This window comes from Gekko japonicus, unplaced genomic scaffold (genome assembly GCF_001447785.1).
Source record: "Gekko japonicus isolate JY-2015 unplaced genomic scaffold, Gekko_japonicus_V1.1 scaffold898, whole genome shotgun sequence".
NCBI classification, from domain to species: Eukaryota; Metazoa; Chordata; class Lepidosauria; order Squamata; family Gekkonidae; genus Gekko; species Gekko japonicus.
The window spans coordinates 264,774-276,661 of NW_015160238.1; the positions used below are offsets into that span (position 1 = coordinate 264,774).

Consider the following 11,888-nt stretch of genomic DNA (forward strand, 5'->3'; position numbering starts at 1 on the left):
GAAACACAACAAGGGTATTAAAAATGCAAAATCAAATAACAGTGCTGTTGCCACTTAATTGAGGGATTTTTAATGGGCTGTGGCAATATCCTGGTTGCTATTCTGTGTTGGTACAAATTGTCCTTATCTGAAAGAATAGGAAATGTGATGGGACATGATACATCATAGCACTCCTCATGTCTATAAGCAGTTCTAAAGTTAATTCTGCAATAGAATTTAGAATGGTTTTCTGTTGTTTTAAAACAATATGAATGATGGTATACTGTTAATTAATTGTAATTAACTGTGGCCTTTTGATTACTAAATAGTCAGATTTCTGTGCAATACAGCATATTTTGTTAGAACAGAAAGGCTCGCGTCTTCCAGCCGGAAGTCATGAGTCTGTCTAGAGCTAAATCTGAATTCTATTGGGTTGTTTGTTCTTTAACCATTGGCCCTACTGCTTACTCCATTATATCTGTCTGTTGACTAGAACTCACAATGGCTGAAATGCGACAGAGTTTGGAGCAGGAACGAGATCGCTTGATTGCAGAAGTCAAGAAGCAGCTAGAGCTGGAAAAGCAGCAAGCGGTTGATGAAACCAAGAAGAAGCAGTGGTGTGCCAACTGCAAGAAAGAAGCCATCTTCTACTGTTGCTGGAACACCAGCTACTGCGATTACCCTTGCCAGCAAGCTCACTGGCCAGAACATATGAAATCCTGCACACAGTCAGGTAATCAACCACCGCTATTACAGTTAAGCTGTTTATCTTGTAATCTATTTGTGAGTGCACATGTCTGGGTAGACACTACTAGCTGAGATTTTGTGTTCCATTTGTTTTCCTTTTAGCCACTGCAACGCAGCAAGAAACAGATACTGAAATTAGCACAGAAACATTAAATAAATCATCCCAGCCTGCTTCCAGTGCACAGCCTACACCTGCAGAAACTGCCAGTACTCCAAAAGAAAAAGAGACAACTGTAGAAAAGAGCAAGGAGAGTGTTACAGTGAGTATTGCCTTCCATACTGCAACCTATCTTTGTACTGAATTTGCAAATTATTGCACTCTAATTACCTTGACAGTGTGTCAAGAGGAGAGTAGATGCATTTTTGGAAGGGTAGGACCAAAATGTCTCCAGGTGGGTTTTTTTAGGGGGATTCCTTTCTTCCTTATTGCAAAGAAATTACATAGAGTTTTCAGAACGTATTTGGTGACAGCTCTGGTTCGTCATCATTGCCTGTCAGCACCTTTCCCATGTAGGTTTTTGAAATGCAAGGTTGCATGTGCTTTGTAAAGCTCTTAATACACCAGTTCCACTGCCATGAGTCCAGCACCTAGTTTTGAAACCGTTGTTCATGTTGCCCCCATCTTTACACAGTTTTATGTCTATTTGTTAAAATCCTTACATACTAATTTTCTTTACACATGGTGAATCCAAGGTAGTTTTTAAAAAATAAATCTGAGTGTTCTATAGGGCTGCATTCAGGTTGTTAATTCAGGTATATGAAGTGAAGCCTATTAATGTTCTGCAAATCATATGAATTAGAATGTAGATAATGCATTATACTTTTGTTATCAAAGATGTTCATACCACTGGAAGCCTGGGTGGTGCAGAGGTTACAGTGTTGGACTAGGCCTAAGGAAACCAGAGTCAAATCCTAACTTGCCATAAAAGTCAGTGGGTGACCTTGGGCCAGTTACTCTGTCTAAGCTTAAGAGGGTGGTTGTGAGGATAAAATGGAGGAGAGAACCATCTCTGTTCTGCCCTAAGGTCCTTGGAGGAAGGACAAAATAAAAGTTAATTAAATAGATGCAGAAGAAAAGCCCTGCTAGATCCATCCTGTTTCACATGTTGACCACTTGGTTGCCCTGGAGGGCTAATGAACAGAGCAGAGAGGCCAAGGCCTCAATTCATGCTGCCTCATAGTGCTAGTATTCAGAAGCTTACTATCTGTGGATGTGAAGGTTCCTTTTAGTCATCAAGGCCAGTAGCCATAGATGATCCTCCATGAATCTGTCTAATCCCATTGAAATCTCAGAGCCATTTATGCACATGGCCATCACTACGTCCTCTGGCAGTGATTTCCACAATTTAATTACTCATTGAGTCTTTTGAATCTGTAGCCTATCAGCTTTGTTGGGTGTCCCTGAATATCACTGTTGTGGGAAAGTCAGAAAAAGCATAACTTTGTAAATTTGTAAATCTCCGTAGTGTCTCCCCATAGTAGTCTTTCTAGTAAACTGTGAAGTTCTATGCTATTTAGCATTTCCTCACAGGGAAGGCAGTCAGACCACTTTATCATTGCCCTCTTCTGCACTTCTTCCAACTCTGAAATACCTTTTTGAGATACAGCAACTTGAACTGTACACAGTACTCCAAATGAGGCTGCACCATTCAGGAGCATTACAACATCGGCTGTTTTATTTTCAGTCCTTTTCCTAATAATCCCAGCATGGATTTTGCTTTGTTCATCACGGTCATTCTCTACCAGTTCAGACCCCATTAAATTTCTGAAACTTCAACTAATACAACTAGTTGCCATTGTATGTTACTTTATATTTAATTCCTTCATCTAAAACCACTATGTCAGAGAAATCTATCCCCGGTATGTTAATTTCTAGATGGCATCTCAGCTGGCTACTCTCAGACAGGCCTTTAGCCAGGATTTTTTGTTTGTTTGGGGGGGGCATTTAAATTTTTAAATTAGTTAATTTACAGTTAATTAAATTAATCTGAATGCCTCTCTTTGAAGGGGGAGGCTCTGATCTTGTTTCTAGCCGTTCCTTTCAAGGGACAGGGCAGCAAGCTCAGCAGTTCCTAGGCTCAGAGGACATTTACATGCCATTTGAGTTCCCTTCTACGGGACAAGAAAGCTTAGAAACGCACTAAGGAGTGGTACCTTCAGCACTTCTCCAGTCATCTCCTTTCTGCTGGCCCAGTCCTGCTGTATACCACCTAGGTCATAGTGCTGCTGTATACCACCTAGGTCAACAACATCCCCATGAGCCTTTGGGAAACATGCAAATTAATATGTTGTCAAAGGCTTTCACAGCCAGAGTTCATTAGTTGTTGTAGATTTTCCGGGCTGTATGGCCGTGGTCTTGGCATTGTAGTACCTGACATTTCGCCAGCAGCTGTGACTGCCATCCTCAGAGGTATAACACAGAAAGATGGAGTACTCCCTCCATCATTCTGTGTTATACCTCTGAGGATGCCAGTCACAGCTGCTGGCGAAACATCAGGTACTACAATGCCAAGACCACGGCCATACAGCCCGGAAAAATCTACAACAACTAATGCAAATTAATGCTTTTGGAAGACTCACAATGACCTAGGTGGTATACAGCAGGATTGGGTTAGCAAAAAGGGGAACTTTTGGAGATGTACTGAAAGTACCACTCTTGAGTGCCCTTCTAAGCTTTCTTGCTCTGTGGAAGGGAACTCAAAAGGCATTTAAATGCCTTCTGAAGGCAATTAAATGCCCTCTGAGTTGTCTTTTCCCAGGTCCCATGAGGGTGCCCCCCCCCGTTCCAGAGTGGGAGGGAGAGGGTAGCCCGAGGGCAAGCCGTTCTGCTCTCACCTTGGCTGCTGCCAGTGGGGGTCTCGCCTCAAAATTTATTCTAGTATGGTTACTTGTGGGGCGGGGCTTTTAATTACGGGGGTGTAGCTATGGGCCTGCTCTCAGATAACAGAATTCACAATATATTTGAGAGCCCATGTTTTTTGTGAACATAAATAATGTAGGTTGACTTCTAGACTTTATACTTTGTTAAAGATTTTTAAAAGTCCTAGAAACAGCATATGTTAGAGGGAGGGGAAGGACCAGGGTAGCCCATGGCTGTTCAGCTTTAAAACCTCAGAAATGGTGATGTGCCTTACCAGCATTCCCTGTCCAACTGGAAACATAGTAAAGCTGTTCACAGTAACTCTTCATATGCTATCATATGGGGTTACTGCCATGCTATCTGCCATCTACTGCCTGCTATCTCAGACTGCTTTCACACAACTGTTAACTTTTTTGACTCATCAGTCTTTGTACATGATCATATCCATATTTTGAATTTTGATTTTATTAACAAAAATGTAACCTGTGAATTCATTGAGATGTAAATTTTAAATACAAGCCAAGCCTTTGACAAATTTCTATTATGATGATGATAATGATTCTAGTAAATAGGTGGCCTTTATGTAAAAGGTGAACCTTTCACTGAGGTTACCTGTGCTGCCTCTGCAGATAGCAACTGGTGTGACAAGCAGCCAGCCTATAAAACTGGTCCAGGTACCGCAGACCACCACCTATATTCCAACTACTCAACCCACAATTGTAAGTACTGCTCTTGGCATTAAAACACTATTTGGGGTGGGGTGGGGTTGTCTCCTTTGTTACCAGGATATGAATTCACTGGTCTCAAATCTCAAGTTTGCATTGCAAAATGCCTTATTTTGCTGTACAACATTCCATCTCCCTCATGCCATACATTCTATCACAGGGCCAAGCAAGGATTCGTAGTCTAGTCAGCATCTAGTTAGTTACCTTTTCAGCTGTCTTTTTGTGTACATGTCACTGCAAATACATAGTCCCTCCTCCTGTTTTGCAATGAAGCTTTATTTAACACCAGGTCTCTAAGTTTACATTGAATAAAGAGAGCCATACAATTAAATGTATGCTCCCAATTTCTGGAGTTGCCTTATTGCCTTAGGGCACTGGGACTGTTGAGAAGAAAGATGTTGGCATAGGGATTAAGATCCTGTTCCATGCCCGTTTAATAGTCCCTTGGACATCTTGTGTCCATTGTGTAATTACCATATGATAACCAGAGGTGAAGCCTGTTTAGCTGTTCATCTAATACTTCATCAGTCCCCAAAACTTAGCTTCTGTGCCCAGCAGAGAGTTCTTACCAACTCTGAATCCCTTGGGAAGCAAAAACCTTCATCAGAATCAAGGTAGTTGAAATAAATAGATGAAGGATATTGTGTCATTATTAGACTGGTACCTCAGCCAGCTATGTTATTTTGTGATCTTTAAAGAGTCCAGAAACTTGGAAACTTTTCTTTGGGGCATGAGGGACTTGTCGCAAACAGAAGACTGGGATGTAGAATGGCCCCAAACATTGTTTTCTTTGAGGATACCTAGTAGGTGGGTTTTACATTATATTACTCCTTACATTTGACCACTGGATCTGACAGATCACCATATTTCACATTGGCAAGAATTTTCCCCCAGACTCAAGTTGGGTTGTGGGTTGTTTTTTTTAAAACTGTTGGTCTACAGCTTGCTTTACCTGAAGCCATGCTGAAATTTTAATATGAGGGAGCCTCATTCACTCCTATTGTCTGTTCATGGCATAATCTTGCTTATGTGTTTTCATTTGAAAGGGTAAATATGTGAAGGACCTTGAGGGATTTTCTGCCCTTCCCATCACTTTAGAATGATTTGTTTATATCGTACACAGCGTGTACATTTACAGTCCAATCCTGAGGGCTGCTGCAGTGGTGGCAGCCAGCTGCCAATGTAATAGCTGCTATGCTGGTCAGATCGCTATGGACATTCCACAAAATGGGGAAAACCTACAAATAACCCCACCCCACAAGGAGCAGACCACATAGCGAGCTTCCCAGAGTCCATAGCAACCCTGGCAACACCCACCAATCAGTAGCAGTGCCCACTGACATTCCTCTGAGTGGCATACACTGGCATAGCCAATCACAGCCTGGTGATGCAGCCTCTGCTCCTCAGTGCCACTCACCCTATATAGCGTGCTGGAAGATAATGAGAAAAGACCCAGTGATGGCACAGCCTCATCAGAGGCACATGGCCTGAGTGTCCTTCCATAGCCCACAGGGGAATGTCACCCACATAGTGGACAGGACACTCACCTGTCCCCCTGGCAAGGGTCCGAATGGCAGCAAAAGTGCTGCCAACATGCAACCACCCCACTTCAAGCCTGCTCCAAAAAGAGGGAGGAAGGCAGATCCTGGGCTCAAGCCCTCATCTCCCACACCCAAGACCAGCAGCCTAACCAATGGGCAAGAAGTTAGATGCAAAAGAGACATGCCATCAGGTATTAGGCACTCCACTGCAGCCGTGATGTCAGGAGGTGCAAGGCTGTGGAATAAAGGGATTGTGAAGGGGTATCTCAGCCAAAATGAGGGCTTTCTGAGGTGGCTCATCAGCTGGCTCGATTTCTTCCCTCCTTTTGCCGTTTGCAGGGGCAAAATGTCGGAAAAATTTGCTTGCCTCTGGCCCTCATTGAACCAGGAGTCCTGGACTGGCTGTCCTACTACAGGGCATCCTGGCTAAGGTTTGTGTAGTGCTGAGGGTGGGGGGCTGTGACTGGGTGTAGAGGAGGAAGTTTGGCGGCTGCTGGGGGGGTGATTGGCTGTGGCCATCTGTAATCAGCATCCTGTGCTTGTGGGCGGAACTGTAATGGAGGGGGGACATTGTTCCTTTTCCATTGTGTTAGCTACACTGTGTTTTATGATGACATAACTTTATGCTGGGTTGGTTGGGAGCCGTTCCTAGGTTGAAGTGACTTAGCGAGTCAACTGACTATGTCCATGCCCCTAGGCCTCTCCCTTCTCCCACCTGCTCAGAGGGTTGCAGTGGTGCTATTCTGGCAGGAGTCGGCAGTGTTGCTGCTTTGGTGGCTGGCTGTGGCATAGCAGCAGTGGGGGTGCTATGCTGGCATATCTCTGAGATGCACGAGTGTAGTGGCTGGTTGGCTGCCTGAGCACTTTCATGGCCTCCGCTCAGGATGTTAGTTTCATACTGTCATCATAATGCTTTAGATCTATTGGTGTGCATACTGTTCCATGGCATGATGTCCAAACATGATAAACATTTATAAGATTATGGACAATTTGTTGGAGAGGAAGCAGCAAAATAGTTCTCACACACTATTAGGATTTATGGTCATCCAGTGAACCTGATTGGCAACAAGTTCAGGACACAAAAAATAAGCACTTCATGCAGCATACCATCTATGAAATGATGTTTTGTGTTTTTAGGTACACTTGTGGTGTTACCTTTTGAATAGTGTGCAGCATTTTTTAGTGCAAAGGTATCGAACTCATTTATTATGTGGGCCAGATCTGACATAAATGTTACTTTGTTGGGCCGGGCCTTGTATGCAATAAAATGTAACATGAGGTACTGGAGATATAAATTTTATAAAGATGATTTCCGGTGCTGAATGGCAATAGCAGACTTGATTGGATTAGGTGTGATATACAGAGGAGTAGTAGACGTGGAGTTATCAGCATTGGTAATGAGACAGGAAACCTAGGTCTCAGTTTGGTCCAGGAGGAAATGGAAATAAGTCTACAGAAGTGAGCAGTGACTCACGAAAGCTCATCCCCTGCCACAAGTTTTGTTTAGTCTTTAAGGTGCTACTTGACTCTTTCTACTGCTGTTAGAAACCACAACAATCAAAAACCAATGTGGGAACATTTTAATCTTGCAGGACATTCAGTTGCTGACCTAAGAGTAGCAGTTCTCTTACAAAGGCATTTCAAAGGGAGATTAGAAAGAAAGACTGCTGAATTGCAACTGATAATGAAGATAAAGAAAATGCATCCTTCTGAACTAAATTGAGACCTAGGTTTTGTCTTTCTTTCCCAATGCCTATTATTGTCATTTGGGGTCTGAAATCACTTCACTCTCCAAGATACAAAGACAGATGGACTCACATTCTAGCTGTATCTGAAGAAGTGAGCAGTGACTCATGAAAGCTCATGCCCTGCCACAAATTTTGCTAGTTGTTAAGGTGCTACTGGACTCTTGCTCCCTTCCACTAATAAAGATTGCAAGCTGTTCTGTTAGGTTTCTCCCCCCCCCCCACCCCACCTGTTATAACTGGAAAGGGAGATCTCTCTCTGGCTCTTTCACTTCCCCTCCCTCTCTCCTTCCTTTCCTCTCTGAAGAAGTGTGCGCGCACACGAAAGCTTATACCTGGAATAAAACTTTGTTGTTCCACAGGAGTCTGTAAGCTTATACCTGGAATAAAATTTTGTTGTTCCACAGGAATCTGTCTCTCTCTCTCTCCCCTCCCCCTTCCCTTTCTTCCCAAAGGAGGAGGGGAAGGGGGAGGAGCCCTCAGCTAATCAAGGGAAGGGAGGCTTGGCTTTCTTCTCTCCTCTGAGAAACAGAAAGCAGGAGAGGAGAGAGCTGGGCAAAAGTAAGCTGTGATGCAGGAACAGGAAGAAGTTGCTTGCAGGCTGGATAGGAGCCCTGCAGGGGCCGGTTCCGGTCTGTTGGCCGCATATTTTGACACCCCTGTTTTAGAGGGTTTGTGGAGAATGGTCTACCAATGACTATTAGCCATGATAATAAAAATAGAACCTTCATGTTAAGACACAGTATGTGTCTGGTTATCTGTTGTTGATGTGAACAGGATACCCATTGCCATAATTGCCTGAATTTTGTGGAGACATATGCTAGGCCACTGGTGGAAACAGGGAGATGATCAACCTACCACATGGTGAGGTTGCTTCTCTGATCAGTGACAGACAGTTGTGGCAAAAGGCCATATGAATGTATTACACTGGAGATGAACCTTTTTTGATCCATCAAGGTAACTCTTGTGCTAATTGTATAGTCTAGTTAGTCTTTTTAAAAATATATGTAATGCTTTGTTGAAGTTGCATCCCTGCATTGATGTACAAGACTCTTCCAAATGCATGGGTTATTTGGCTTCCTGTGGTTTCTGACTGGAATTTTAACCACACATGGGCCTAGCTGGAAATTTTGTATATACATTATTCATAAATCTCCAAGTTTTATTCTTGGCCTTGGCAGTCTTTCTTTAGAAGAGCTTTTGATAAACATTCTCTAGACTCATGAAATAATCTTGATGGCTGAATTGTGAAAAGAAGAAATATTGGGGGGGGGGGGCTTTGAAGCTCAGGATTCAGGACCCATCTCCTAATTTATTACTTTTGCTAGCTAATTTGGGTTTATATGTTGTTTAAATAATGAAGCAATCACATTTTTAGGTGCAAGGATTAAAGAAGAGTCCAGTGGTACCTTAAAAACTGACAGAGTTGAGCTCTGACTCTCGAAAGCTGGCGCTGGAATAAATTCTGCTAGTCTTTAAGGTGCCATTAGGTAAAGGTAAAGGTTCCCTTGCTCGAAAGCCAGTCGAATCTGACTCTAGGGTTGCGGTGCTCATCTCCGTTTCAAAGCCGAAGAGCCAGCGTTGTCCGAAGACGTTTCCGTGGTCATGTGGCCGGCATGACTAAAAACCAAGGCGCACGGAACGCTGTTACCTTCCCACCGAAGTGGTACCTATTTATCTACTTGCAATTTCTTGCTTTCGAACTGCTAGGTTGGCAGGAGCTGGAACTAGAGACAGGAGCTCACCCTGTCTTGCGGCACCCGGGTCTTGAACCGCTGAACTACTGACCTTCCACAGCCTGCAGTTCAGTGTCTTAACCACTTGAGCCACCGCAGCTCCTATAAGGTGCCATTAGACTCCTGTTTAATTTTGTGGCAGCAGACCAACATGGCCACCCCCCTGGAATGACCATGTAACTTGAAAATATTGATCCATGTTTCCTGTAAGGGATTATTTGCAGATGTATTGGAAGGATATATACATGTAGGATTTTCATTGCTGTTGCAAGTATTGTGTTTGCAGTAGCAGTATATATCCTTCCCCTGCAATCTGTTTACAGGGTGGAGTTACAGAGGCATAGCATACAGTTATGTTGTTGCATTCCGCAAGTATATGTATGCTAGTATCTTTCTGAGGATTTCTCTTGATAAGCAGTTGTATATTTCTGTGACTGTGCCTGTGATCTCTGACATAATACGTATTTCTGTTTTCTGTTTTGGTTTTAACCCGCAGACCATTCCTGTGGTAGTCAGCCCTACAGCTGGGACTGTGGCAATGAGAACAGGAGTTCAGTATGTTCAGACAACAATGCCTGTCCAAGTACGGAGAGTCTAACAACTAACGGAGGAGTCCAGGCGACTGCTGGAATAAATAATAATCTTTGGAACAGAAATGTGGAAAAAAAAATTCCCACAGTTCTTTGGATTAACCTCAGAGGTTCAGACTTTTAGCTTTGTATGTGTGTACAAAGCGTTTAATTACACTACATTAATGTAAAGCATTAGCCATGGCTTTAAAAAGCTTGCGGACTGATTAAGATCCATGGTAAATTTATGCTTCTGTTGTAAATTATGTACAATTTGTGGATGATGTTAGAGTACCATCTTTTTATATTTGTATTGACTTCAGCGTACGAGGAGTGTTGGAAGTTGGTAACGGAAAGGTTAAATCACAGACAACAGCGAGAGAAATGGTCTTCTGGGAACTGCAGTTGCACATAAATCATTCTTCCTCTTTAGGATGTAAGAAAGAGCAGACTGTGAACCACTCAACTTGCCTTTGGAAACAAAAACAATGACTGCACATCTGTGTGCAACTCATGCTGGAACTGGCTATTTTAAAATTTGTTGAATTAGGAATTTCCAGTCTTTGGTCCTCAAGTATGTAAAAGGGCATATTTTGTGTTGCTTATTTAAAATGAGAGAGATTGTTTACAAAAAAAAAGATTTTAAATTTCATTCATGCTAAGCTAAGGGAGTTAGAAAGCTTAATACCAAGTAGGTGGTGGTATAATATCAATAATTCCAGAGAGGGCAAAGGTTTTTCTTTTTTATGCTTCCTATTAGGTGTTTCCTTTTTCCTTTTTGGCTTAAAAAAAAAAGAAAGAAAATCTATCCAAAGGACTTTAAAATGCTTTTAAAGGGAACAACAACTAGAGACGGAGAGAGGACTCGTTACTAAAAGAAATGTGGGTAAAGGACATTGATGCTGGGCTAGAGCATGTCTTATGGGATTTTTGTTTTTATGTAAGCATGAAACAGTACAGTATGAGAGAGAAAGTAACCCATGAAAACGCTGTCTGTTACACTTATACAGTAGTACCATTTTGTATGTTGTGTATACAAAAGCATTGAACAAAGCAAAGGTGATGTATGTATATGAGAAAACTAATTGTATGATATCATTCCAGTACATTTTGTTGTACATTTTAGTCATGTTGATTTCTCCCATTGTTTATAAAGGATGCAGTTTGTACAGTCTCCAGCTAGTACTACACATTAGAGGGAAGGAAAAAACTAGAAGGAAAAAGAAATCAAGAGCAGAATATTTGTGAATTGCAGTTGTGTCAAAGATAGCCTAGCTGGCCTTATTTGTGAAGCATAATTGCTTTTAGCATATGGAAGTATTTTTTCACATTTTCTTTGTATAAAATTTGTATTAAACTAAATATCTTTTTTGATTATTGTGTCTGTCTGCAACTGAACCAGGTGACATCCTGTGCTTTGGAATTCCTTACTTTTTAAAATGTAAACTGTTCTAGAAAAAACAACTCAGTTCATTTTGGATTTCCCTTTTTTGTTAGAAAGCCATATTCACACATTCTCTTCTGAAATGTATGCTGTTTGGTAGATCCAGTGATCAATACGTTGGCATGCACAAGGACAGAGTACATGTTTTTACCTAGGCTGTCTCATATGAGGAGGAGCTGTGACTCAATGGAAAAGCCTCTGCTTTGCATTTCCCCGTTTCAGTCCTTGACATCTCCCGTTCAAAGGAGCAGACAGTAGGTGACATGAAAGTCCCCTCCCTACCTGAGTCCCTCAAGAGATGCCGCCAGTCTGAGTGGACAGTACCAACCTTGGTCTGAGTCAGTAGAAGGCAGCTTCATGTGTGTGTGTTACATATTGTGTTCTAGGAAAATTGGAATCGCCCCATGCAATGATAACACAAACAGGGACATATAATTTGACATTTTTCTTTGGTAGGACAGATCATATATGTTTTCTTATACCTTTGCACATTGAACAGTTTTCCTAGCCAAGGAGGATTATGTAAGCTGTTTTGTTTTCAA

At 42.2% G+C, this 11,888-nt stretch overlaps 1 protein-coding gene across 1 annotated transcript in view; it reads left to right on the forward strand.

Annotated features, from left to right (window-relative positions):
- Positions 1-11,177, forward strand: part of ZMYND8 (zinc finger, MYND-type containing 8) — a 105,040-nt gene extending 93,863 nt beyond the window's left edge. The window contains exons 18-22 of the mRNA XM_015413097.1: positions 1-16; positions 470-712; positions 829-986; positions 4,216-4,305; positions 9,830-11,177. The exon at positions 1-16 is cut by the window's left edge and continues 66 nt beyond it. Coding sequence (XP_015268583.1) covers positions 1-16; positions 470-712; positions 829-986; positions 4,216-4,305; positions 9,830-9,931 — 609 coding nt within the window. The 3' untranslated portion in view covers positions 9,932-11,177. The remainder of the gene's footprint in view (positions 17-469; positions 713-828; positions 987-4,215; positions 4,306-9,829) is intronic.
- The last annotated feature ends 711 nt before the right edge of the window (positions 11,178-11,888 follow it).